The following is a 27,512-nucleotide window of genomic DNA, read 5'->3' as shown; positions in this document are numbered from 1 at the left end:
GTGTGAACTAGGGGAGGGTGTTACTGCTGCCCCTCTTTCCCAGAGACAGACTGTCCCCAGGGCTCTCATACCATGGAGCTTTATCTGCCATGGCTCTGTACACCTCTGTGTATGTTTGGGCTTCACAGTAGCCCATGAACAAGGCTGAGGGTTTGAAACAAGGCTAACATTTCCCATCAAAGCAAAGATCAATTTAAAGATAATGAACCTCTCAAACCTCTCCAGTCACACCTATCTCTTGCCATCACAGCAGAATAATTAAATCTAAAGTCTAATGAAAGCAAAGAGCTGGCTCAGGGGACTGGAAATAATGAGATATTGAGTATTTCATGTCTAGGTGATGGGGTCAGTTCATGCAGCCAAGTTGGCTAGTAGAAGAAAATCATTACTATCTGATAGCTGCTCTTACTCCTCCTGGGTTGTCTTTCCAGAACTGCTGCCAGGCTCGTTCCTGTGGCACACGAGCAACCTGGTGAAGAGAGGACTGCTTGGGCCAGTCAGGAGGAGGAGGAGATCAGTGGCAGGTTTACCCCATACAACTCACAGGTGACTTGGCCTGTAGTTAAATGCAGCTTGTTATGCCCCAGGGCTGTCAGTTGGGTACTTTATGATGCTCTGGCCCTGTCCTCATGCCTGCCCATTTGTTTCACCAACTTAGCTGATGTTATTTTTCACTTTGCATCTTTCCCTTTTTGCAAGACAGGGGCAATCAGGATTTTCTACGAAGTCTCTTTTGAAAAAGCTCCATCTCTAGCTGTGTTCAGAAAGCTGCAACTCTGTGTTCAGTTATCTGCAAAGATGGCAAATCAGTGTGCCCTAAAATCAGTCAACACACTGCTCCAGGACAAGGTAAATACCTGTTGTCATCTGGTGTAAACCTGTATGAACCAGACACAGTTGGACTCCTCTTTTGGTGGCCTTCTTCTTCTTCTATCTCAATTCTTTCAAAAGGCAAAAAGAGAGACAAGCATGACTTTGTTTCCTGTTCCCCACTACTAGCTAATCCAGGCAGTTCATTCCTGTGTTCCCTTAAGCTATGTTTTCCCTCTGTTTCCCCTAGAGGCAGATTCCTCCTGTTTCTCCAGCTCCCTGTGCTCTGCTACTGGTGAGCGTCTCAACTGGCTGAGTGAAGTGAGAGCTTCAGCTCAAAACCATGGCATTTCACTGTCACAAATAGCATTTGCTGTAGGCATAAATTCCAGAGAGCACCCTAGGCATCATTTCCCTATGGCACAAGTTAAATGCCTGAAGCCTGGAGACTATTCACCCTGATGGCTGGAGCCAGCCCCCCATGGGAGAACAAAGGCTGTTCAACAAGTCTCTTATTGTTTCAGGTTGCCCATAACCCCAAGCACCATCAGCACTGTATTCTCAGTGTTTACAACACTGTGGGCTCTCAACACAGCCAGCACAATTCAACCCAGAGCATTCTTTTTAAACAAAGTGTCTCTCCTCTGCTTTGAAACACCTGAGGATCTCCAGTCCCAGCAGTTAACAGCAGCCCTGGGCAGCACAGAGACACACAACCCCAGCAGTACTTCCAGAGGGTCAGTGACCTACCTCTTGGCAAATAAGGGTGGAAAGTCTTGTGTTGGGCTTCTGTAAAAGAAGCATAAAGGTAACAGTTTAGAGGTAAAGACACATCTAGGGCAGAGGAGCTGTCACAGTCTCTGACCCATAATTGACTTGTATGGGGCAAAGTGTTAAAGGGTCATGTAACACCATTTGGGCAGAGCTGACAGTGACCAAGTGTGTTAGACCTGTGCAAATTACAGAGCAAAGGCAATAAAAAGAAGAGCAGCTAGTTATAATGTGTGAAGTAAAGACACTCCTTAAAGGGCCTTTTTAATTTTATACCTTCCTGATAGCTGTTTTTCTTCCTGCATACAAACCTGCCTCCACACCATGCACAGTACACCAGAGCAACTAGCAGCCAATGCAAACATCCTTATCATGTCCTTAGAAACCCTTTATCCAAGCACTTTGCTCATCCTGGGTACAGTTGATGCTGCTGGCACATCCCTTCCCTGCTTCACATAGTGACCTCCTTGTGCCTCATTGTGTCACCCTCAGTTATGTCAAGAAGAAAAGGATTTACAGTGAAAGCAAGCTGCAAAAAAGTCACTATCATGTCTCCTGGGAGACCAGAGACCTTGGAGATTTGGGTTTTTTCTCCCTCCCAGGGAAGAGATGGACAGTAGAGCCTTGGACACAAGGAGCTCCCCCACATCCTGCAACATTCCTGTTACACATCCACACATTGTTGTTAGGTTCTTTCTCTCCACACAGCTATCTGGAAGCATCAACTAAGGTCAGGATCTTGTAAGTCTAGCTGTTGTTCAAACACAATGTGAAAGCAAACTCTGTCACAAGAAGTGATCTGTGTTAGATGGAGTTTACATTTGTTCTGACTTTCCCCTTGCATGCATCAAAAGTGGAGAAAGCAGCATGAAAAATTGTGTCTGAGAAATGAAGCCTTGATTGTGGACCTCAGAGAATTAGGGACTCTCGTGGTTTTTCTCTTCCTGACATTTCATCCCTCTTAGTGGTTCTCCCAAGACTCTTGGAAGATTTCCCCAGTGCTACAGAAGGCTGCAGGTATCCTCAGCACTTCCACACAGACAGCAGCTACACCTTTAACACTCATTAGAAAGGAACCCATCACCTTCAGAGAGCCTTGAGTTAGGCCACCATATCTGTGAGATTGCCTTCAACAACCTCTTCCCCATCTCCTGCCCCACACTGACAGGCTGCAAACTCACCCGTTGCTTTTCTTGGCCGCTGAGAGGACGTAGGCACGTTCCCTGCTGGCACTGCGCCTCAGGACGCTGTTGGCAGCCTCTGTCCTGGAAGGGAGGGAGGGAAGGGGACACTTTCTGCTCAAGCTGTTAGTGGCTGCTGGATGGAACCTTGAAGAGGTGAACAACCCCTAGCAGAGGCTTGTGCTAACCCTGACAGAGCTCCAGTGCTCTGAGGACCAGGAATCCAGCCAGAGCTAAGAGGAGTAACAATGTCTTATCATTTGCTTTGGTATCACTCATGCTGGGCTACAGCCCTTACACATGGATGAAAAGCACCAGGCAAAAAGACCCCCAAAACTTGCTCTTCCAGGAGGGCAGAAGGAGCTCCTCTTTACAAGACCTGGACTGTTGCAATATTGCACATTGTGGGACAAAAATGGGGCTTAGACTTTGTGTCTGTGTGTGTCTCTACAGACAGCAGTCCCAGCAGCTGTACCAAGGGAGGAGTGCACATTGGTGTGTCCCCAGTGGGCAAATTACCAAGGTTTCATTTGTAAAAAGCTTGTGTCTGAGGGAAAGCATCTTCAGAAGTTTGACAGAAAGCAACAGGGACACTGGCTGCAGCAGATGCAGATCTGCCACACAGACAAGACACACTCTAACTCCTGGTCTGAGAATGAGATTCATCTGGAGCCGGATTTAGATACAAGTCCCCAGCTGGTCCAGACTCAGAGATGCACGGTAGGCTGTGGGAGGTGGGCTCCTCCCCTTGCTGACAGCCCATTTGCATGTCTCTATCTTCTCACATAGACACTACTCAGCTCATGGATTCCACAGCACATTTCCAGCTGCCAAATTAATTGGGGTATGCTGTCAGGTTGAATCATGTCAGGCTTTTAATGATGTTTTGTTGGGAGCACAGTGGCCTGGGGCAGAGATGTGCTCTGTGCAGAACTATCTGCTTAGTGTTATTTTATTGCAATCAGCCCTAATGGCTCAGCTGTAATCATCATCCAACTGACCCTCCCAGTAATGAGCTGAGGTAAGTCCACTTGTCACTGTCCCTGCAAGGAAAAGGTGGTTACCTGGAGGGCATACCTCTTTTTGTGTTCATCTGGAGTAAAAGGCACATCCTCCTCATCCAGCTCCACTGATTTTTGTCTGACATTGTATGGAGCTCTGAAAAAGATGGAGAAGGGGGAGCCAGGGTGAGGGAACTGCCTCTGTAGACAGTTGCAAGGGCAGCACAAGCAATACCCAAGGTAAATCCAAGGGCAGGGCATGTGGAAATGGGTTTATACCCTAGGAGTGTTGCACACAGGCATAGAAGACACTTGGTTTTTCATGCACATTAGGATGCACATGTCTCCATTGGATTTTGCTTTCTTAGTAAGGGTTAAGCCTAGAGGCTGGTTCATAATAAATGCTGAGCTGCATTTCAGATGATAGCCACAGCCTTTGACACGAAAAGCTGTGTAGAAAATGTCAGCAGTGCTGTTCTGCCACAAGACTCCCCCATTCTCCTGATTTCAGAAAGGCCACCAACACTGTAAAGCAAGCCCCCAGGCTGCATCCTCCAGTTTCTGCCTTCATGACTAACCAAGTGACAAAATTGACTCCATACAGAGGCCATTACTAGATCAAGGAACTCCTTATGGCCCACAGGGGCCTGGAGGTAGCACTGAGAGTGAGAATGGCTTCAGTTTCTAGTGAAAGCTGTGCAGTGCTCAGGTGAGGAAGCCACAGGCACCCATGTGCAGGTGGCTTCATCACTGAGGCTCAGGCACATGGACAGAAGGTGCTGCTCCCCTTTGCACACTCACAGTTTCTTGTAATCCTCAGTGGTCATCCTGTAGCCAGAGGAGGAACGGCCCAGGCTGTGTCCCTTTGTGGCAGTGCTGCAGATGACACAAATCACTTCTGTCAATGTGACCCTCCTGGGCTCTCACCCTTCGCCACCCTGTTCTCCAGGTGAGCTCATGCTCCACGTGACAGGGGAAAATAGGGTCATCCCAAAGATCCACTCTCTGAATTCAGGGAATGAATTGAAGGCCAGCATTTGCCTTCTTTTCACAGCCTTGGACTAGGATTTGAGGTCCATTTTGCTTGCCCAGGGCCCCTGTGAGCTGTCAGAGCAGGTGTGGGCATGTGCTTCTGTGAGATGATGCTACCCTGTCTCAGGAGCCAGTCAATGTGAAGGAAGAAGACACCTTGGGGCATCATCCTTCTCCCCAAATGAATCAAAACAGGGGGAAATGGGTTTTCAAAAAGTTTCACTTGAGGTGCAACAAAAGATCTACTTAGACCAGAGCCATGCTTAGCTCTTACTTACTAGCTGTGCCTCTCACAGAGACAGGTTTCAAAAGAAGCCCCAACCAAACCACATTAAAAACATCAACATGAAGCTTTGCAGGGATTCCTTGGGATTTGTCCCCCACTCAAAACTGTTTGCCAAATGAAACCCAAATGCTTGAGTACCTTCCCAGCCAACTGCCACCCCTTGCTCTGGTGAGGAGATTGATACTCTGACTTTTGCCCATGCCTGCTAAGTGGAGCTGTTAAATGAACAAGCCACATCCACTAAGCATTTAGTAGAGCTTGGTGGGAGCCCACCAGCACTGGCCAAAGTAAAAGGATGACTGGAAATAAGCCCAGTATTTAAAAGCTGATTTTGATGAAGAGGAAGACACACACATACCTTTTTTGTGCTCCATTAGAAGATGAAGAATCTGGTACAGAAGAGGTTTTATCGATGGTTCTTGTGAACACCCCTCTGGGGGGAACAGAGACATGTTACATTTATTGTTGGACAGAGTTTGGAACTAAAATTAAGAGACTTGGCACCCACTCTTTGGCCTCATAGTGTCTGTGTGTTCTGTCAGGAGGAAAGTGCTAGCTCAGGACTGTGGAACATTTTTATAGCTTGATAATCCTTCTGTGTGTCATCATTGTTTCATGTAGAGGAGATCTGGTGTTAACATCATCATCCAACTGCTTATGAAACAAAATACTCAGGACTGTCTCTCCACTAAGGTATTCTCTGAGCATTGCAATGTTCCTAACTAATGAGAGAGCTGAAGAGAGAGTAATATCTTTTTATGCTTGTTGCTCCTGATCTAGTTCTCCTTCCTCTACAGCCCAAATACCTGCCAATCTATACCAACCTGATGAGGTAACCGGATTGAGGCTTGGAGGCAGAAGACCTGTGCAAAGAACAGACATTGGTGAATTAAGAACCATGAGGAAAACCAGCAGCAGCAGCAGCAGCATCAGCAGTTACAAATACCCCAGTTTTTATTTATCCTGTGCCTGATAAAGCACTCTGCTGCAGAGGCAGAAAGAAGGAGGGCATGACAGGGAAACCATCCGCTCTAATTGCAACAAGAAGTGACAAGACCTGGCACAGAAAAAAAGGAAGCAGGAAACTGTTGAATGGAGAGGGCAATGCTCTCCCAGCAATGGCACTGCAGCTAGCAAAGAGCTCACACTAAGCCCTTTCCAACAGTTTTATATTTTAGGACACTAGTCCTACAGGCTCCTGGGTTCCTCCTGGGAGCCCTCATGCTCTGGCTCTGGAGTAAATTCAGCTCCCAGACAGGACTTCACTTGCCTTGAGGAACCCCCAGGCTTAGAGCATACAGTTGTTGCACCATCACAGGAGCTGATGTGCACCAGTAATCCTATGGGATCATGGGCTTGAAGGCATACATTCACCTGCACTAGACATGAATTCACTCATTCATCCATCTGGACTTTGCAGGAGATAAGCCACACTCGGTACAGGTTGCAAGACATTATACTCAGTGCAGGCTCTCCTCAAGGAACCTATTTTTTCAACATGATAGCAGCAGTGAGTGGGCATTAGGAGGTGAAGAAGGAGCACACGCTTGTGAAGAACCAGTGAAAGCATGCATAGACCCTATGAGATAACACAGAAGGGAAGCAACAGGATGGGCTCCCAAAATTACCTGTCGCTCTGGGGAGCAACAGGTGTTGAGGCTGAGGATCCCCCACCGGCCCGTCCAGACCTGAGCAAAGAGAAAACACACCACCATTAACTTCTGACCCTGCTGAGCTGCCTTGCTGAACAGGGCAAGGATGTTTTGAGAGAGAGTTGTTAAGACTGATTTTGTCTCCAATGCAAGAGAAGCTCGTGTAGATCACAGTGCTCTCTGGTAGAAGGGTTGCTGTGTGACACAGGCCTGTGAGCTGCAGGGGGAGATGCAGACCTGGTTGTCTTATCACTTAAGCTCCCTCCCGTCAAGGTCTGCCCCTTCCTTTGTCACTCTGGAGATGCTGAAACACAGAATCTGGCTTCAAAAGACTTTGGAGCTCCCAGAAAAGGCCGTTTCTCAGAGCTGCTCTCCAGTCTGTGTTTAACAAAACCACTCTGGAGCACCCCTTCCCTTGGGCAGTATCATCTCCTGGCATCATGGGGACTCCAAAACCCACCAGCACCACATATGCTGTTTCTGCAGGCTGGAGAACAGAGCACTCACAGGAGGCTGAGGAGGGAAAGGGAAGGGAGGAGCATTGCTTGCTGGCCACACTTACAGTGGGCTGCTCTTCTCATCCTCAGAGTCTGAGTTGTGGTGGTGGATCCAGCTCTTATCTCCTCTCAGGGTGGTACGAACCTTCATCTGCTTAATGATCCTCCTGCGGTCCTCATCCGTGGGTGGGATGACACCTCCTGGCAGAGGCAGAAGGTAAGGGAGGAGAGAGGAGAAGGGATGCTGAGAAAGGGCAAGAATTCAGTGTCAGCAGGTGAACCAGAGTAAACCTCAGAGAGCAAAGAGCATGAGTCTCCTTTCAGCCAGACTCAAATTTCTGATGAAAGATGGAAACAAACTGTCATCCAGACTTCAGAGCCAATGTACCTGATGCACCACCTCCTCTACAGAGATCTACACAGTTCTGTCTCTCCTGTCAGAGGACTGTTTAACATTAATGAGTCTTCTTCTCTCAGGAAGACCAAAGACATTCAGTGGGTCATCTAATTCCATCATTCATGAAGCAGTGAGTTTCCTCTGGCATTTCCCATCACATCAGCTCTAGCATAAGGGGTTTTTTTTTAGTCTGTGGGAGAGGATGATATGTTTGGAGTATGAAGCTGAGACAAGAGTTGCAGGTTAGGGGTAAACCACAAAATGCAAACACCCAGCTGTCAGCTCTCTCTGGTGGCCTGTCAGAGTTGGAGACGTGTCCTTTGGTTCCACATTTCCAGTACAAAGTTCAGTTTCCAAACCATATTCTCAAACCATGTCTCCTTAACGGTGTGGTTCTGGCCCAAATCTGAAAATGTTCTATCCTGCATGGTCTCTCTTTTGCTGATCAAGAGCAACTCCACCACTGTCCTCATTCTGCTCCCTGTCTCTGTTCAAGCCACATTGTCTGGTTAAGAAAGTCAGCAATTGCAGTTAAAACATAACATTAAAATGTAGAAAATTGCAGAAAGTCATGAAGCAGGAGTTGCCAAGTCCTCCCACTGGGAAAAATACTGGTAGAAAAAAGCACAGATTAATGGGGAGGAGTATTCAAGCCAAAGATATTGGGAGCAGGCAAGGAAAGAGATGGATTGCTGGAAAAAGGGGAACAGTGTCTCACAAAGGAAGGAAATGTGCAGGTAACTGATGGGAAGGGCTTCAGTCACCCTTGAGTACCAAAGTCCTGCTGAAACAAATTTTTTGCAGCTGAATATTATGATTAAAAGAAAAATAAAGGGCACTTGAAGTGGGAAATTGCCCCTTCAGCATTTGCTTGTTTGTTTATTCTGTACTGATTTCTTTATTCAGCATTTGTTTTCTTTTGAGGGAAGTCACTACCTGGGGAAGCTGTAAGATGAAGATCAGAAAAGAAAATCTCCTTTTCCAGGTATTTTTTACTATCTCCATCTTTTGCCACTTTGGAAATTACTGGCAAAGGCTGAAAACAACATCACACTTAGACCAGTACAGCTCAGGGCTTTAAGAGACATCAACAAGTTATTGCAGCTTTACAGCTTCTTATCATCCAAGCCAAGGGAACTGCCTGAACACTCTGAGCCTGTGGCAAACATGAAAGAACTCAATTTAGCTCCCAGGAAAGTCATCTAAGTGTCTCTATCTCGTGCTCATGATGGAATAGTTATCACTGAGCAGCTGACATGCAGTAAATTGGTTCATCTCTGCCACACAACCATGTGCTTCAAGTATATGTTGTGGAGTAGGGGTAGGAGTTGTCTGGGGTTTTTTAAACAGCTGGTCACATTGGATAGTCCCCAAGGAAAAACCAACTATAGCAATGAGGGCAATATCCTTCCTCACATGGAATTAGCAGTAGCAGTTAAAAGACACAGTTGTGCAGGGCCACAACCACATCAGGGTGCAGTTTAGGGATCAGCAGTAATACATGGGGAGCACCCAGAAAGGGAAGGACTGCTTTTCTTAACCCTCAAATTGCAAGTTAAAGCTATTGCCTAATGGAAATAAGAGATTTCTATTCTTCTGCAGATTATTGCTTCAGATTACCCACGGGTTTGGAAGCATCATCCCACCTACTCACATCTAAAGGTCTTGTGAGCATCTGTTGCTTAAAAATCAAATCTCAGACTCTGACACAGAATTCTGCAGTTTGAGCACGTTCCTGGGACAACTCAGAGCAACCTGTAGCCACACTTTGATTTGTTTTTCACACTCCTTTGACAACAAGACATTATTAGGAGTTGTTAATAATAAAGGCAGTCTTCTCCTTGTGTGGATACGGCACAAGGGTGGTGTCCAGCCCACAGACTTCAGGTTTTTGTCACTAGAAGAGACACCAAGAGGGTGTGGATAGACAGAGATACAGGGAAGCCATCCTGCTCAGCCACTGCACTGGCTGCTAATTCCTGCAGTATTGTCAGCAGACACTTCAAAGACAGAGAAATTTAAGGAGGGTCTTGGAAAGGGAATGTGAGAGTTTAATAGTTTTTTGCTTAACTCAAAACCTCAGCCCCTTCATGGGTACTGAAATTAGAGCTAAATGCACATAATTTCAGAGCTACAGGTTGGAGCAGGTCCCACATAAGGAAGAGGTGCACTCTACCCCTCCACACACTGCACTGAGGGAGCTGAGCAGAGATCTTACAGCATATGCTGCTGAGCAAAGAAAGGCCTTGACAACAGACAGATCCCCAACAGCTTGGGATGGGGAAAGGAATTACCTTTACTGATACCCAGGGACAGCATGGCTCTCAGATGCAACTTTCTCTTCAGTTACTGTTTGAAGACAACAAATCCTGGAAGAAATGAAAAAGAGGAAAAGCAGCTTAGTAGTTCTGATATAAAAGCTTTGAAGTGATGTGGAAGGGAGAACATCACAGCAGTGTCACAGCCACAGGGCCTGGAGGATGAGGAGACTGTAGCATATACACCAGAGTTGTGATTTCTCCCCGTGCCATGCACCTTCAGCATCAAGGACAGGAAAAAAATCAAATGGGTATGTTCTCCACACCAGTAAATCTTCAGATTGGCCATGATAGATGTGTCCTTCCAGGTGTGGGAAGAAAGTGGTGGCAGAGACCTTAGCAAAGCACCCAGAGCCACTCAAGTGGGACAGACCTGCTGGAGTCTTTAGAACCAAAAGCAGCTGAGTCTGCTTAGGTGATCCTTGGTATTTTTGTGAAGCAGAAGCATAATCTTAGGGCTCTTGTCAAACTTCAGTAGCAGAGATAATTGTGACTCCCCCAAGATACAGTGGAGAGAACGTCTTACTGCCTGTCTCAGATGCAAGGGTTAGTTCTTGTTTCTGATGACAGCTGGGCCCCTTCAGAAGACCACAACACAGCAGCAAGGAGAAGCTCCTGGATGTATGACCTCAGAGATGCTCTGAGATCAGGAAAGTGCAGAACACTGAGTTCTTAGTGCTGTAGTTGAATTAAAACCACCCCTAAACTAAAATTCAGGAAAAGAAAATCGGTTGTCTGACGAGACAAGAAGAAGAAGAAAACAAAACAGTCAACAAACCAAGCAAGCAAAGACAGGAAAATCCCTCAAAATGGAGCCACTGTCATGAGATTAGCAGAATCCAGGTTAATTCAGCACCTAATTACATGCTTATTTTCCTTCTTTCTCTCTCTAAAGTTCTTCATGTAAGCTGGGGGTGAGTCTTTGTTTCAGAGAAGAAAACCAAGGGCAGCTTTTACAACCCTCTGTTCTTCCCTTGCCAAACCATCTGCTGAATCCAGATTCTTAAGTGACTATGCTATTCATTAATGAAAAGGCCCAACCCTGTTTGGGAGCCTGTGAATCTAAAATTAGGTTATTATTATCTGCTGGTGTGCTTGTCCCTGCAACATCGCTGCGAAGCCACATGCCCATTAGGAATGCCGAGCACTGATCTCACGGCATTGCCTCTTGGCAAAGCCTATTCCTTTGGCTTGTCTCAGCCCCAGATCTACCTCCTGCATATCCTCTCCTCATCCAGTTTGCACTGAGATCATGAACAAGCTCTCTGCTATTACCCCAAGGCTTCCTCTCCCTTTTGCAAACACTCCCACTCATTAATTCAGCTTTCACCATGAGCAGACAGCCCACCTCTCTCACCCTTCCCAGATTCCCCTTCCCATGCAAATTCAATTGACCCTGCTATTTAGAGAGAAATGAAAACTGAAGCATTGTCTTGGATAGCCATGAAGAGCCTCAAAATATTCAAGTATCTTTGTACTAAAGGTGGGAGACATGGCTGCAACTTGCACAGCTGACAGAAGTGCAATCTGGCAACTTTGGGTTAAAAAGAAATCCCAGCATCTTGGAGTCAGGTTGTTCTCAGTGATGGCCACTGATAGGACAAGGGGCAATGGGTATAAGCTGGAACAGAAGAGTTTCAAAAGAAATACAAGGAAGAATTTATTCACTGTTGAGGTGACAGAGCATTGGGACAGGCTGGCCAGATGGGCTGTGGAGTCTCCTTCTCTGGAGACATTCAAACCCAGCTGGATGAGTTCCTGTGTGACCTACTCTAGGTGGTGCTGCTCTGGCAGGGGGTTGCACTGGATGAGCTTTCCAAGTCCCTTCCAACCCTTAAGATTCTGTGATTCTGTGGATCTGCACCCAGAGAAGCTGTGTGGCTTCATTGCCTACAGTGCCTGAGCCAGGCAGATTCAGACCACAGCTATCTCACTAACTGCAGTTCAGAGGTACATTTGGTGCTTTCTTCTACTTATTACATTCTCCCTTGTTCCAGCAGAAAATAAGGCTGAAGCAAGTGGTGGATGAGAAGTGGTGAAAAGTAACTATCTCAAGAGTTTGGTAAATCAGGAGCAGAAGCAGGTATAGGCTACATGCTGTCATCCAATGGAGGTACTTGGAAGCTGGAGAGCTGTTACCTATCTAGCAGTGTCATTAAAAGGTGATTAGCTCCCCCATACAGATCTTTTAATGGAATAAGCAGAGGTTTAGGAGCATGTGGGAATCCTTGGGAAGGGCTGGAGCTCATGGAGGTGCAGGATGGAGCTCTGCTCCCAGTCACACACCACACGTACCACAGGCAGCGCACCAGAAACGACATCTCCATTTATTGCTTAAACAGAAACTTTGTTTCTTACTCACACAACTCCCCTAACAAATACACACAAAAGGAAGGGAAGCCACGAAGGGTGGCACTCAGCATGTACAGAAAAACATGCCAGAAACTACACATGGGCCAAGCCTTTTCCTCTGGCGCTGCCTTCCCCCTTCCCAGCTCACATCATCCTGGGAGGGACCGCAGCGAACACTGTTGGACTCCACTGGTATTTCTGGCTTGACAAACAGGCGTTGGGACATGTCAGTGGTGCTCTCTGGGTTTGGCTTTGGGGGACTGGCAAACATTTTCTGCCAGCCTGCTTTTTGCAGCTGTGAATCATGCAGCAGCAGCGTGGCTGCTTCGGGTCAGACCCGCTGCACCCGCACGGCCCCAGACCCGGGAGTGTGTACTGCCCTGGGGGCTGGGAGCCTGCTGTCCTGCCTCACACACTGACAGGGAGCCCAGGAAAGAGCTTCCAGGAAACCTTCTGTGACAGGCACAAAAGGGTGCAAAGATCCTCTGTGAGAGATGGAGTCAGCTCTTTGCTTTCTTATTTCCCTTTCATTAATGAAGGTTATCAACTGGTTCTTTTTACCTTTCACCTGAGCACCAACACCTAAAGGTATTTAGGCAATACAGCCTAAACAGGATCACCACAAGCTGAGTGGGGTCAGCAAAGAAAGAGCAATTCAAGTATCCTACTTTTTGCCCATCTCTTTTATGAGCTGCTGTATGCTCCTGTTGGACACAGGATACAGGGCTTGGTCAAGTTTTGGGTTGATTTCACATGTGCTTAGTGACTGCTCAGTGACTAGAACACCAACAGACAAATCAACCCAAGTGACACCATGGACCCTGCAGTTAGAACAGCAGCATTTCTCAGATGAGAAACAAAAAGCTTGTTGTCTTGTTTCAATGCTAGCTGGCAGTGATACCTGAAAGATAAACTGACATCTATGGATTCCAGGATAGCAGCTGTGATGAAGAAAAAAAAGAAGAGAGACACAGGGGACCCACTAACCCAAACCAAAGAAAGACAGATCAGCAAACTACTGTCAGAGAAAAATGTTCCTAACTGTATTTGTCTGTGTTTTGTTACTGCAGCAGTTGATGGTTAGAAGAAGAAATCACAGCCATAGCTTCTCAGGCTGCAATGGGACCACAGCACAGTCCAAGCAGCTCAAACTCTACTGTTGTGCAGAAAGAAACACAGGATTTATGGCCAGAGAGGATTGGCAAAAGGTTGTCTGGCTCTGGAGCACTGATACAACATTCTTGGGAAAGAGAGTACTTGTCACTGCTCCAAGGACAGCTTAGAAATGCAAACAGCTTCCCTTCCTTGGCAAAACTGTTGAGTTGAGGCCTCAGCACATGCTATGGGATCTCAAAACACGTTTCAAAGCATTTTTGTCTTTATATTCTTCTGTGTGTGTGAGTGTAGAGTGTAGTAAAGCTCAAAGACCTTGGTTCTAGGTTTGCAGGGGGTGTCTTTGGCTGTTAGCACTTGTCTACCCTTTCTCCTGTGAAATGTGACAAGCCAACACAGAGCCCTTCCCAGAAGTCCCTTCCCAAAGTGTTGCCAGGAGACACATGTCTTCAAAAAATATGCTTTTATGCTCCTGGAACCTCCATGTATGATGTGAAGTTACAAGGGAAAAAAGTTGGGTTTGTTGGTATAGCTTTTGTGGGAATGATTAGCTACAGCCAAAGGATACAACAATTTCCTGTAGTCATACAGAAACAAATGCACTTGCCCAGTGCTGGAACAGACTGTAACTGATTCCAACAGCTCTGCTGCTCACCTGGGGGACAAGAATGTTCCTGAGGGAAGCTTGGAGATCTGAACTCAGCAGGTGAAGTGAAAACATTGACACTCAAAGAACTTCCTCTGCAATTCCTCAACTCAGAACATCTCCAGACTTTAGGTAGGACAGAAACTTATCTCCCCGTTGGTTTAAGTCCCAGAGTTTGCTGGAGTGGGAAGCATTTCTGGAGCTTCTAGGATCCAAAAGCACTGTTGCACCTTGTGAGAAGCTGGAAGCGTGGTCCATGAGTTTGGGAGAAAAGAGAAACCTCTCTTGTGGCAGTGCTGAGGGATATCTGGGAGTCTCTGGAGTTGGCTGTGAGCCTAGTCTCCAGCTATACACCACTGCAGGTATCTGCTCAGGACAGAGTCTCAAAAAAGTCGCAGAAGAAACCCCTTCCTCATCAGAAGATGCCAGAGACATGCTGTTCTCTGGCTTCCTCCTACCAGCACAACTCAAACATTAGTGGCACTGGTGGCAAAATGAGAGAGAAAAGGTAAGAAAACAGTTCAGATGACTTGCTGTGGCCCAGAAGTGATGCTTCAGGGCAGGAAACATGGCAACAGATCACTTTGTATTTTGGGCACTCTGTGTGTCTACAGCATTGTGCTGCTGACAGAGAACACTCTGCATGCAGAGGAACTTCCAGACCTGTAGCACTACAGAGATGTACAGAGCACTGGAGAGGAGTACAAGAGCAAACAATTCACTTCCTCTTTCACCAGTACAGAGAGGTTGGCTCTCACCTGAAACCTCTTCTGACTCAAACTAGATCTATCCCTTCCCTCTTGCCTTATAGGTAGAAAATAAGCTCTCCTGGGCTGTACACACCTCCTTGTCCTTTGTTTATTATTTGCTGTGTGATTAGGAACTTCTCTATTACACAAGGACACACAGTAAGTCACCCAGCCACTCTGGCTTAGCCACCAGGCAGAGCTGTTCAGGAATACAGATTTTCTTCCAAACACTCACTACAAATATAAAATGAGACAAGAAAAAACCCCAATCCATTTAAATAAAAAGCTCTATTCCCTATTTATAGAGATTTGCCTTCAGAAGTCCAGTGGGAGCACTTCAGAGCCAACTGCCTCCTATTAAGTGTCTGCACACCACCAGCACAATAGGCCCTTGATCCTAATTGGCACCCTTGGGTGCCATCGTTATGTAAATGAGCAATAATCCCTCTTCACTTCCTGATCTTCACTTCCAGTTATGGCAGGCTCTGATGCCCTGTTAAGCACTGCCCAGTTTACTCCAAAATGCCTGCAGTTTGAAGAATGATTCCCTCCACACACTTTCCCTGGCCACCCTTAGAGACCTGCCTTGGGCTTAATGTTTGCAACACACACTGAGATCCTGAAATAAATGTGACACTGACGTGCAAAACAGCAGCTGGGAGGTGATCTCCCTCTGAAAACTGCCACAGAAACTGAGGAGCTGCATCTGGCTGCAGACAGATGTCCATTTATTGCCTTTGCTGCTGAGCAGCTTGAGGCTGCAGTGGTACAAGGAGCATTTCCACTCTGGGCAGGTCTGTGCTCTTGCCATGCTCCGACTCCTTAGTGAAACAAAGGCCATACAGGCACTGTGTTTCCTTTCAGTTACACACTGATTCCCACATTGACAGAGCCTTGGCAGCTGTGGTGTACAATAGCAGATCTTTTACCTGAACAGTGAGAGAGATGAGACCAAGATGAACTTGTGAGCATGACCTGCTTGAGAGACATCAAATAAGGAATAAAACCCCCCAACCAACAGATTGACCAAGGTGCCTAAACCTGCCTGTTGGAGTGACTCCTTCCTCAGCAGGGACAGCTAAAGGCAATACCTGAGACCCAGGTGTGTCCATCCACGACCTACCTGTCAAACATGAAGTCTAGGGAAAATTTCTAGGTAGCATGAGGGACAGAATTCCTCCTGCACCTTCTTACAGCCTTCTCCCGAGTTAAAAAGAAATCAGATTTCATCTAGTTTTAAAAGCCTGTGACTCAGAGCACAGCTGGCTGCAAATTCAGATCGCACTTACCTTCATCCCAGTGTTCCCAGCAACGTCTGGGGCTTACAGACACTGCAGCACATGTAGTGCACAGACACTTAGACCAAGAACATACATGCTGAATCTCTTCTGTGGCTTAATCTGGAGTTAGGCATAACTACATCACTCTTTTTTGCCTATTGTACATACTTCCTTTTTGTTTGTGGTCAGTGGGGTTGCTGCACATTGGTATTCCTGCACATGCTGCTCTGAAGGGATGTTTCAGGTGGTACACAACACTGGCTCCTGTGTTCTTCAGCAAGCAATAAGAATCATATTTGGAGAGGGTTTTGGTTTGGGATTTTTTCCCCTCAAAAACGTATTTTGGAGGAAAAAAACCCAGACTGGTAAAAATGTGACAACTTCACCATGCTTTTTACCTTTAAACAAAATGAAGATGTAAGGGCTTCACCTGCAGAAGCACAGGGCTCTGTGAGAAACCCTTAGTTGGGAACACCAAGGGAAACCTCCATGAGCTGCCCCAGAAAGCCCCAGTGCTGGACACAGCAGCGGTTATTAACACCTGTGTCCATGAGAAACAAACCCCAAGGCTGGGAGGCAAACACACCCAACTGCAAAAGATAAACCAGCTACTGAATTTCTGAAGAAATCCCTTTACAAAAGCCTGTCTGTGTAACAAGGCTTCATGGGAGGTAAAGAACCAAAGTGATTCTGTTTCCCAGGATAAATACCTACAGAGTTTTCATCTTCTGAGCCTTAAAACCCCCAGGGTCCTGCACACAACTTATAAGAACAAGTCTGTGCTGAAAATGAGTCTGGAAAGGCTACAGCCAGGATGATTAGTCCCCAAGCAGTGAAGGTGTATCCCTAGGAAATAGTCTGCAGACTGCAAAAAGCTGAGGGGAAAAGAAAAAAAGCCCTGCAGGTTTGGTGTCTGAAGAAGGGAAGAGCCCTGAGCCATTCCATGAGCTACAGAAGCAGCACTGCTGCGATCTGAGGGGTTAACTCCTGACTGACTTAGCCCTAGGAAAGGAAAACCAAGTCCCCAGGTGCCACACTAATCAAGAGGATAAAAGCAGAGGGCCAACACACACCTGGGAGCTGCACACAGCCCAAAGAAAACTCCATCCTGTCTGTGGCATCACCTGGCACAGCTCCCAGTGAGCTTGGTGCCTGCACTAAGGTGGCCTTCAGCGCTCCGGCCTCCTGCCTGCTGCTGGCATGGAGGGAGAGGCATTCAGAAGTTGGACTAGATGGTCTCTAAAGGTCCCTTCCAACCCCTGCCATTCTATGAACCCATGATTCACCTCCCCTCTCTGGAATCTGCCTCTGCACTGTTGCAGGACAATCTTAAGAAGGGTGGGAAATGAGTGGATGATGGGCTCATACTCACTCCCAGGCACCACTAGGGACCAGGCAAAAGGTGGAGGGTTGTTTTATTGGCTGGTTGTTTATGGTGTTGATGAAGGTTGCTCTGGTTTGATTGGAGAACTGAGCTTCCAGCACAAGTAAACATTCAGATGAGATCATGACAAATCATAGAATCACAGAATGGAAGGGGTTGGAAGGGGCCTTTAGAGATCATGTAGTCCAACCCCCCTGTAAAGCAGCTCCACCTAGATCAGGTCACACAGGAACGTGTCCAGGTGGGTTTGAAGCCCTCCAGAGCAGGAGCCTCCACACCCTCCCTGGGCAGCTTGGGCCAGGGCTCCCTCACCTCAGCACTGAAACAGTTTTTCCTTATGTTTAAATGGAACTTTTTGTGTCCCAGCATTTTTCCATCACCCCTTGTCCTGGCACTGGATACAACAGAAAAAAGTGCTGCCCCAACCTCCTGACACCCACCAGTGAGATATCTGTAAATATTAATGAGCTCCCCCTGCAGTCTCCTCTTCTCAAGACTGAACAGCCCCAGGTCCCACAGCCTTTCCTCATAAGGAAGATGCTTCAGTCCCCTGAGCATCTTGGTAGCCCTGCACTGGCCTCTCTCCAGCAGTTCCCTGTCCCTCTGGAGCTGGGGAGCCCAGAACTGGACACAGGACTCCAGATGAGGCCCCACCAGGGCAGAGCAGAGGGGGAGCAGAACCTCCCTCAACCTGCTGCCCACACTCTTCTTGATGCCCTCCAGGATGCCATTGTCTAGGAGCATTGCTGGCTCATGGTCAGTTTATCATCAACCAGCACTCTCAGGTCTCTCTCCTGGAGCTGCTCTGCAGCAGGTCACTCCCAGCCTGTCCTGGTGATGGGGCTGTTCCTCCCCAGGTGCAGGACTAAGGTTGTTACATGTTACACAGCTCTATGTATTTTACACAAAACTAAATGAAAATGGAGGAAAAGGCCTCCCATTGCTTCAAATCAAAAAATGAAATAATCTCATTGCAAAAGGCTCAAGTCAGCTTTTGTTTCAGGTTTTAACTTCTTGTTTCCTGGGAACAAAACCTTGCATGTGTTTTTCAAAGGGTTTAGGGTTGCTAATTCTGAAAAAAAGAAGACAAAGACAGAAGGAACTGTGCAGGTCTAAGCACAGAGCTATATCAGGTTCACCACTGCCAGTCCCAGTTCCCGAGGCAAAGCAGCTGCCAAATTACTCCAAATGTCTCCTTGACTGTGATTCTAGCCAAAAAAACCCAGCCTAAAAGCCCCTGAGGAGAGCTTTCTCCTGTTCAAATTCACCAAATGCTCTACTCACAGCCCAAGCCTTGAATTTGGAGTGTATCTTTGCATGATCCTAAGGACATACCTGCTTCAATGCAGCTGGCCCCTGCTCTCCTCCTCTGATGGGTGCATGTCCCTGCTCTGCTCTCAGGCAAGAGAAAAGCTTTCTCCTTGCTAGCAGAGTGTCCTCCCAGCTGCTGCCTGGGAGCAGCCCATCATGGGAGTGTTTAGAGGAATACCCAGTGGTGGCCTGCTTGTGCCCTCATTAGTGTCTGTGGCACAATCCTACCCTGGGAGCAGATTTGGGACAGTCTGTTGAAACTTGGATCTTCTGTACCTGCTCCACACCCAGCATTGGATGCTGGGCAAGCATGGAGCGTTCAACCCAGTATCCCAGTGCATTGCTCCAACAACAGGTTAGACAGTCAGCTCTGCTCTTCCAAACCTTCCACTTTGCTTTCTTGCCTTGCTGCTGGTTTCTGTGTTCAGCCCTGGTGTGCTGCTTAACCCTGATTCCACCGTCATTGCTTCCATCTGTTATCTCCTTTCCCAGACCTCTTGCCACAGCCCATGGCCAAGATCCAGAGAGGCTGCCACCTCACTGAGGTTCATGGGATGTTTCCAGTGTGGATTGTAACAGCAGGGAAACAGGGTCAACTGAAACTGCCACCAATGCCTTGGTCCTACATGGGGTAGAAGTGACACACTGGCCACTGGACAGAGCAATGTTTAAATTCATCTCCTCTCCCCAAGTTCTCACAAGCTCTTTGTGAGTCAGGATCTGACCAGCTTCCAGGCAATTAAACCCCAATTGCCTCTCCCCTCCCTGAGATAGCAGGTCTCAGGTATGTAGCACAGGTGGAGCTACAGGCCAGGTATGCTAGAGAAGGTGAGATTGATCACCTGAATGATATTACTGGGAGAACCTCTGTTGATAAGACAGGTTTCCTTCTCTATCAGCTATGCAGGGCTGGTTTCAGGGAGTAGCAGGGATGAATTTGGCCCAGTTAGGACACTTTACAGTCTCCTTAATTCTGCAGAGCACTTCACAAGCCAGAAGGATCTCCAGGCCTGCATCTCTCACCCCCTCCTGCTTCTTTCTCCAGCTCTTCCCTAGGACCAGCATCCAGATAGAGGAAAGTGGATGCTCATCACTTGGCAATATGAACACATTTCTGATATCCAAAGTCATCTGTGATTTACAGTCCAGCTCAGACTCATGTTTCTAGTACAAAACACTCCAACTGCAAGTCCCTCAACCTGTATGCTGGCTGTATGAGTGCTCAGCCTTCAAACACCAACCTCTGGGATATAATGCTGGGATGTCCCAAGCAACAGAAGACCCATAAAAATGGGTATTATGATGGCAAAATTCTTGCTGACAAAGCACCTGATGTGAGCATCCAGCACAAAAAGTAAATGTTCTGCCTGTGCAGGATCCAAATGCTGTTAGACTGTGCCCTGACACTGCACACTCCAAATGGAGCTGCCACCTAAATCGACAATAACTACTTATACAACAGCTCTGATTTCCAGGGAGCACCCCCAGGACCCTTGACAAGCACAGCCTTGGAAATCACAGGCAGGTTATGTCCACCTCTGGGAACCCCTGGGGTGCACAAGCAGCTTTGCTACAGAGCCAGCTAGGCAGACAGCTCTGGCTCTGGAGTCCATCTGCTGACTGCAGGCAGGAAGAGCACAGTCCCTCCCAATGCCCTGCTTCCCACTGAAGACACTAACTCTGAAGGTCCTCATCACGTGAATGAAAGCAATTACAAGCTATTTAATAAGGGAAGGGGAGCTGAAACCTTGTTTAGATGTTAATCTTCAGGGTGTGCCGGTGTGCAGGGAGGCAGCCAGTTCAGCTCCCTCTGCAGCTCTGGGTGCTTCAGTGGTCCCTGCCCTGCCCTGGGTATTTTAGCTTCAGAGAGCAGCTCCTGGTGAAAGCTCTCACCCTGCCAGGAGAGAGGGCAGCTGTGCTATGTGAAACAAATTGAAGAGCTCAGTTTGGCTGCCCAGGGGCAGCTATCAGACATGACCACAACAGTGGCTCCCTCATCAGTGATACCAGCAGAGGAGCTGAGAGATGGCTCAGGCACCACAAACTTCTCTTGCAGGGAGCAATCCCTATGGACTGCAGCCCCTGGGCTGAACAAGGAAGTAATTACAGCTGTGCTCTTGTCTGTCCCCAAGGCCATCCCTCTCCCTAAGGCTATGGAAGCTGCAGCTGGCCCTGGGCAGCTGATGGAGGGAGAGGGATGCCCTTCCCTATGGTCCGCTCCGAAGGAGCTGACATACAGCCAGAGCAGCAATCTCTGCTAATAAATTCTTCAAGTGCCTGAAATCAGCAACCCATCACTTCACTGGGAATTACTCTGCTTTCCATGTAAACCACTTAAAAAGATGTAATTATACCCCAGGAGATGAAACACTTACTATTCTTTAAAAGCTGACTGCAGCTCCTATTACCTGCCAACACAGGGACGCAGAACCTGCCAGCCATCCTTCCTTTCTGATGGCTCAACTGCAACTTTAAAATGTTAATAACAATTTTTTAGCCCGCTGTTGGCAGGAGTTTGTAGGGCACTTGCAGTAACAGCCCCTTTGTGCCTAATAGCCACCTTGCCCTCCATTCATCTTGGTGATGAGCTGGATCCAACGTTGGACATAGTTCTGAGGACTAAATGAATGCCCTGGGAAAGGAAGCAGAGCTGCTTTGATCCTGTAAACACAGCTTTCCTGGAGAGTGCCACAGGGTGCCTTTAGACTCCCGAACTGTCCACACAGCCCAGGCCAGCATCTGAGTTCATGTTACAGCACTCCTGTTCCCAGTGCCCTGGTCTCAGGATAGCATCTCCCTCTGATGCCCAGGGCACCAGGCTCACTTCACTGTGCTGGTCCCTGTGAGAGCTGCACAGCAGGATGCTCTGCACCAGGAAATGCTGCAGCAGTCAGATCCTTTCTGGACAGGCAGCCTGCATACAGCAGGGAGTTAAACTCTTGGTGCCTCAAAAGACAGGTCATTAATAGACAATAAGCTGTGTCCTAAACCAGTGTTCCTGTCCTTCAGCCCACAGCCCATGTGGCACCATTCACGAGACTGAGCGCCAAGCACTCCTGTCCCTTCTTGGCTCATCCCTCCTGGGCTCTGCTGCCTACAAGCAGAGACCACCCATGCTGACACACAACTTTCCAAGGAGCTCTCACATGTTCCTCCTGCTCCTGGGTAGCAGCAAAGAACTCATTTCACCAACTAGGAGCTTGTGTACTTCTGGAGGACTTGGCCAGTGACCCGAACGGCAGCCCTCAGCCGCAGACAGGACTGAGGTCAGTCATGCGGAAGAATATCCTGGTTTAATGGTGATTGATGCCTGCTCTGACCTTCACAGGCCTCCAATTAAAACATATTTAAAGCTTGCAAAAGGTTGGAGCCTTCTTCATTTGAACCCCCTAAAAACTCTGCTGAGAATTTCATCACCTTGCCCTAACCCAGGCTCCAAGTCTCTCCTGTCTGGAGCGTGGGACCTTGGTTTAACGCTCAGCAAATCAAGCCCAGCTTTTCCAAACCCACAGGAAGGACAGCCAGGGACAGAAAGCTTCCCCATGTGGGTTCTGTGTGGCCCAGAGGCTTCCTGCCCCAGAGAGGTGGCATGGGGGTTGCAGGGTTGCTCACCCTGGCCTGGGCAGTGCCTGGCTGCCCTCCAGTGCTCTGCCTTAGGCGTGGGCACACACTTGCATTTCTCTTGCATTAGCCAGAGCACACACAATGCAAACTTTGTGCCCATGCTATGCTTTTATGTCAGCTGTTACCTGATCTGCTGTGAAGCCAGAGCAGCCTGGATAGACTCTACCTGATCTAGCATAAACCCTGCCAGAGAAAAGTTAACCCTTTAAATTCACTTCAGCAAGTTGGAACCAGTAGTTGAAGGAAGTTTACACAGGATTGGCACTTTGTGCACAGTGGCTGTGACACTTCTGAGCTGGCCTTCTGAAAGCTAGATTTCTTTCACCTTTGAACTCTGACTTGAATGACATCCTGTGCCTGGCAAGGATGGACACTTCCATCCCACTGTCTGCACTTCGGGCTTCACTGTGAACTCACAACCTGCAATTTAGGATCTTATCCCACCTCAGGCACACAGGTGGCTGAATGGGTTTGAAGTGGAAGGTTGTAAGTCTCAAAGTCCAGAGCCACAGCCTGAGTCCAGGACTTGGACTGAGCTTCAATGGCAAATCACAGGTAGTGTCCTGATTTTGGCTCAGTATTAGGAGCAACTGGATGGCTGTGGGCTTCCAGATGGAGATAAACTCACACAGAACTGCCTCCGAACAGCAACATTTACAGTGCTCAAGCCCAAATGATCATCCATCCAGGCAGGGTAATGAGTGCTCACATTTTAGACAAGCTTCTCTGAAGGACTAGCTTTTTACTCTTGCCTTCCTCCTTCTCCATGCAGTGACTATTTAACACTGACACCGTTACAGATGTGATATTTGATGCTTGGCCATATTGAGGAAGCACCAGGAGTTCAAAAGCTTGACTATCAGGAATGCCATAGTTGAAGCAGTCCAGGCAATGTTAATTCAAGCCTTCTAGGCTCATGCAACACAGTAGCTCATCACTACCTTGTTCAGCACATGCAGAGATGCACTAAGGAGAAGCCAGGCTACAAGAGGAGCCTCTTGTCCTAGGAACCCCGATAGGTGTCAAATGGAGTGGATGGATGGTTATGCCACTGTAGGTGACATTTTATGCTTCTGCCACTGCTCTTCCATAATGCTAGTCAAATAATCTGCATCTTAGCCAGCAAACTGCACACTCATCTGTTCCAGAGTGTCTGACACGACCCTGAATCCCAACTGCAGAAGCATCAAGCGCTCACAGCCCCAGCAGAGCCTCGCTGGCTGTGCAGGAACCCTGCTGAGCTTCCTCAGCACTTTGGTCACCACTGCCTGGGGACAGTGAACACTTCTTCTTCCCCAAGCATGGGGAAAAGAGAGATGCAAACCTGCAACTGCCATGGGGAAGCCTACACAGAACTCACCAACACAAGCAAGGCAGACACGTTTCAGCTGTGTCTGACAACAGCTGTAATGCTGCAAATGCACAATTATAATTTCTTTTATTTGCAAACACACACCCTACACAAAAAAAAACCCCAAACCAAACAAACTCAGTCTGACCAGAAGAAGCTGGCAAAGGTCTGAGCTATTAAAGGCAGGAAAGTGGGGCACAAACATCATTAGAGCAGCACACAAACCTGCCTGTCAAAAGGGATCTTCTGAGAGCCCTGTTGTGGTAGGAGCTGTACAAACCTACCCAGTCTGACCACCTCCAAACATAAAAACTAGCTGCTGTTTCTGCCAAAAAAAAAGAGATCATTTTCAACTATACTGGGTATTTAGTTTCATTAGTTTAATTGCAAAGCATTAATTCCTAATTGCTCAACTAATTTCTGTCTTTGAAAAGGAAGAAGGATATAAAGGATGTTTACCGCACCCACATGCCACTGACCTTAAGCCTTGATGTCTAAAGATGAAAGCAAGAAGGAAAGAAAAGTTTGTTTGGCTTTCAAAGGCAGAGCCTTGCATTTTGTATCACAGCCTCCCAAACAGAGCAGGGCAGAAGTGCATTTTGTATCACAGCCTCCTAAACAGAGCAGAGCAGATCTCATTGAAGCTTCATGACATCACAGAGATGGCACAAAGTTTGGCCAAGAACAGTATTTTTGTAAAAGAAAACTAAACTCTGTCATTTGTGGAAAGTGAGACTTCCAATTCCAACAGAATCAATTTGGGGCAACAAGGTTGAGGCTTTTTCTTTGGCTGGATGAAAAAAACTAAGCTAAGTACAATGTCCTGATTGAGGGAAGACATCTCTGCTCCCCAGCTCACGGCTGTCGTCCTCCTCTCAAGGGTTTGTACTGAAGAAGCCAAGGCTGAGCAGAAGGGTGGGGACAGGGAAATGGAGAAGACATTCTCAAAGCTTGGAGGTAGAATGAAGCAAGGACAGAGGGAGGTGCTCATCTCCTCTGTATCAGCTTTACCACTCCCATCCTTTCCTTTCCAGGGAGCTGATTTCATGCTAATTCGAAGAGAAACAAAACAAGGCAGAGCAAGAGAGAGGGGGAAAAAAAACCCCACCTCTACCTGCACCCCTCCACCCTCTTCCATCCCACATGAGTCCTGAGGAGGTGGGGTTGGAGAGGCAGAAAGCGGTGCAGCTTAGCTGCTGCCTCCTGAGAGGCTGTCAATGGTCACAGCGTCAAATTTTACCAGCCTTGTCCAGACTCTGCTCATTCCTGCCAACACACAGACTTCTCCCCATTTAACTCACTGCTCTATCTAGTAAATTAAGAGAGGGGCAGATTTTAGAAAGATGTGGTGCAATGAGCAGGGAGGGAACTCAGTGATCAGAGAGGGGCAAGCCAGAAAGACCCATACCCAAACCTCCCTTCTTCAGCCTCATTTGTGTACACTAACATCGTCACTGTAATACTCAAGTACCACTTTAGATCCATGCTTCGGTCCAAAACACTACAGAAAAGAGCTTCCTTTTCCCATGCAAGAGGAGGGCTTCAAGTATTGGTTCAAGCTTGCCTCATCACCCCCAGATCCCTGCCTTAACAGGTTAGGAAAAGACAGCCCTGCTCTTCCTCCTCCTCTCAGGGCAGAGAAAGCAGGTGAAGCAGGGAGAGAAGCAGCACCCCAGCTGCCCTCTGCAGGGCTCAGAGGACCAGCCTCCCAGCCCAGCCCTACCTGCAGAGGCTCCTTAGCTGTGGCTTCCCCCTAAAACACCGACGTGGAGCAGTCTGCAGAGCAGTCTCCCAAGGGCTCTCAGCAGCGACCTGGGATCCTCCCTGGCAGCAAGGGTGGCTGTGGGTGAAGCTGAGCGCTTACCTGCTGCCTGGAACGAGAGGGCTGGCTCCTGAAAGCCAAGCCTTGTTTTGAGGAGGAGACTTGGGTGTGTTCTGCCCTTCAGGGGAATCAAACAGGTTTCTCCATTCAGAGGGCATGAGCTCCCCTCCCTGTAAAGCTCTCCTCTACATTCCTTGCATTCTCCAGCAAATGCCATGTTCCCCAGCTCTGTGCTGCAATGGGACAGCAGGCAGCAGCCCCCCAGCTCTCACCCTGCTTAATTTCTCCTCAGGCCAAGCACTGCCAGAGAGGCTTTGCCCTGCAAGAAGGAGGAGCAGGCACCTCACTGCTACTCAGGCACCAGCAAGCCCATGGGTCTCTGAGCCACTTAAAGCAGTGGTACCCAGGTAGCACCAGAGACTGGCACTGTAATTAGCACTCAACACTGTCTAGTTCTAACTCATTAAGGGAGGCACACAGGTGTGATTATCACTGCTTGCTGTAGAGGAAATTGACAGGTACTCTGCTCTTCCTCAGTTTATTTCCCCTTCTAATTGTTGTGGTCACTGCAAGATCCCTGAGGCCCAACTTTGGTGAGTCTCTGAATGGACATGACAAGACCCTTGGATCCACTTTTTGGCAATTCCTAAAGACCAGTGGTTGGAGATGTGAGTTTAAAGCACTCCTGAGAAGCCAGGGCTTCAGCCTGCCACTGATTGGTAAGATGATCAAGCCCCAGCCAAACATATTGTCATCATCTCTCCCCACCTCTGCACTCACCAGCCCACGCTTTCCCTGCCCTGTAGTAGATGAGCTGCTGGAGAGAAGTATCCCTGTGGTCTCCTCACAGCTCTGTGACAGATCTGCTGTTGGATGGTGGGCAAGCCACCAGCGGGCTGGGCTAGGATGTGCTATAACAGGGCTAAGAACCCATCCCTGGCTCCCAGCAGCACAACTAAGATAAGGTCTGAAAAACCCTGATGTCAATGTTGTTGCTCCAATCCCAGATCTTTCTCTCTGATCTCATGCTGTAAGCCCAGCAGCAGTGCAGGCTCAGCTGAGCCTTCTTCCCCAGAGGCTGCTGGTGATCCCAGCTGAGATAAGCACAGGAGAGAAAAGGTAACATTCACAAAGCTACACCCTGAGCTCAGAGTGGGCACAGAGGGGTATCCAACTCAGGAAAATTTAAAATGCTTCAAGTGAGCTGTTTAAAATGCAGCCCAGACCCTACCTCAGTAAAGCACCTTGTGCTGCAGGGCTCCAGCTGACAGTGCATCTTTATTTTCAGTAACACATGAGTCACACACCGTTTGCTGAAGGTTCATTCAGGTTCCTTCCTGAAATAATAGTGACTAACAGCCTGGCCAGCCTTTTGGCTACAACAGGTCCTCTGCCAAGCAAGCAGAAGGGACATGCCAGGGTCTAAGGACAACACTTTTTTATTCCAATGTGAACACATTGTTCACAATGACTGTTCAATAAAACCCCTCAGAAGCATCTGTGATGAGCACCTTAATATTAAACACCAAAGAAATCAATAGGATGACCCTAAAACAATACACACAGCTGCAGAACACTTCTGATGAACTGGTAGATCTGCAGGCTACAACATTAGCTGTCTATCAGCATTGCTCAAAAGAAAGGAACACAGCAAAGAACTACTTTTCTAATTAAGTAAGAGGAGATAGGCACAGTATTAAGTAACATTTTGTTATTAGCTTGAAAATACAGGTCCAAGCATATGTACAAAACATCCAAAGACAAGTCTTAAAGCCAGGGGTGTGGTGGCAAAGGTAGAACAGCAAGGAATGTCTTTCTCAGCTGGCAGCTCCAGTGAGTGGTTAGTGCCAGACAAGCTGCAGGGCACGTAGCATAGCACAGAAACCCCCCATGGGATGTGGCTCCTCCACAACACCAATACCCACCACTCAAGCT

General features: G+C 47.8%; 1 protein-coding gene across 7 annotated transcripts in view; it reads right to left on the bottom strand.

Moving 5' to 3' along the window:
• The window catches only part of ZNF185 (zinc finger protein 185 with LIM domain), a 44,359-nt gene extending 18,751 nt beyond the window's left edge, over positions 1-25,608 (bottom strand). For 5 of the 7 annotated variants that reach the window (XM_062006585.1, XM_062006592.1, XM_062006589.1 and 2 more), the window contains exons 1-11: positions 25,479-25,608; positions 9,922-9,996; positions 7,296-7,431; positions 6,710-6,769; positions 5,906-5,944; positions 5,440-5,514; positions 4,565-4,639; positions 3,840-3,920; positions 2,763-2,846; positions 1,561-1,599; positions 858-941 (exon numbers count right to left, since the gene is read on the bottom strand). In XM_062006585.1, the coding sequence (XP_061862569.1) occupies positions 858-941; positions 1,561-1,599; positions 2,763-2,846; positions 3,840-3,920; positions 4,565-4,639; positions 5,440-5,514; positions 5,906-5,944; positions 6,710-6,769; positions 7,296-7,431; positions 9,922-9,946 (698 nt within the window). In that variant the 5' untranslated portion in view covers positions 9,947-9,996; positions 25,479-25,608. The remainder of the gene's footprint in view (positions 1-857; positions 942-1,560; positions 1,600-2,762; positions 2,847-3,839; positions 3,921-4,564; positions 4,640-5,439; positions 5,515-5,905; positions 5,945-6,709; positions 6,770-7,295; positions 7,432-9,921; positions 9,997-25,478) is intronic. The other 2 variants (XM_062006587.1, XM_062006591.1) reach the window with 2 other exon arrangements.
• Positions 25,609-27,512: the final 1,904 nt, after the last annotated feature.

Source organism: Colius striatus, chromosome 13, assembly GCF_028858725.1.
Source record: "Colius striatus isolate bColStr4 chromosome 13, bColStr4.1.hap1, whole genome shotgun sequence".
NCBI classification, from domain to species: Eukaryota; Metazoa; Chordata; class Aves; order Coliiformes; family Coliidae; genus Colius; species Colius striatus.
The sequence above is the reverse complement of the archived record's forward strand: the minus strand, read 5'-3'. Positions and strand labels throughout refer to the sequence as shown.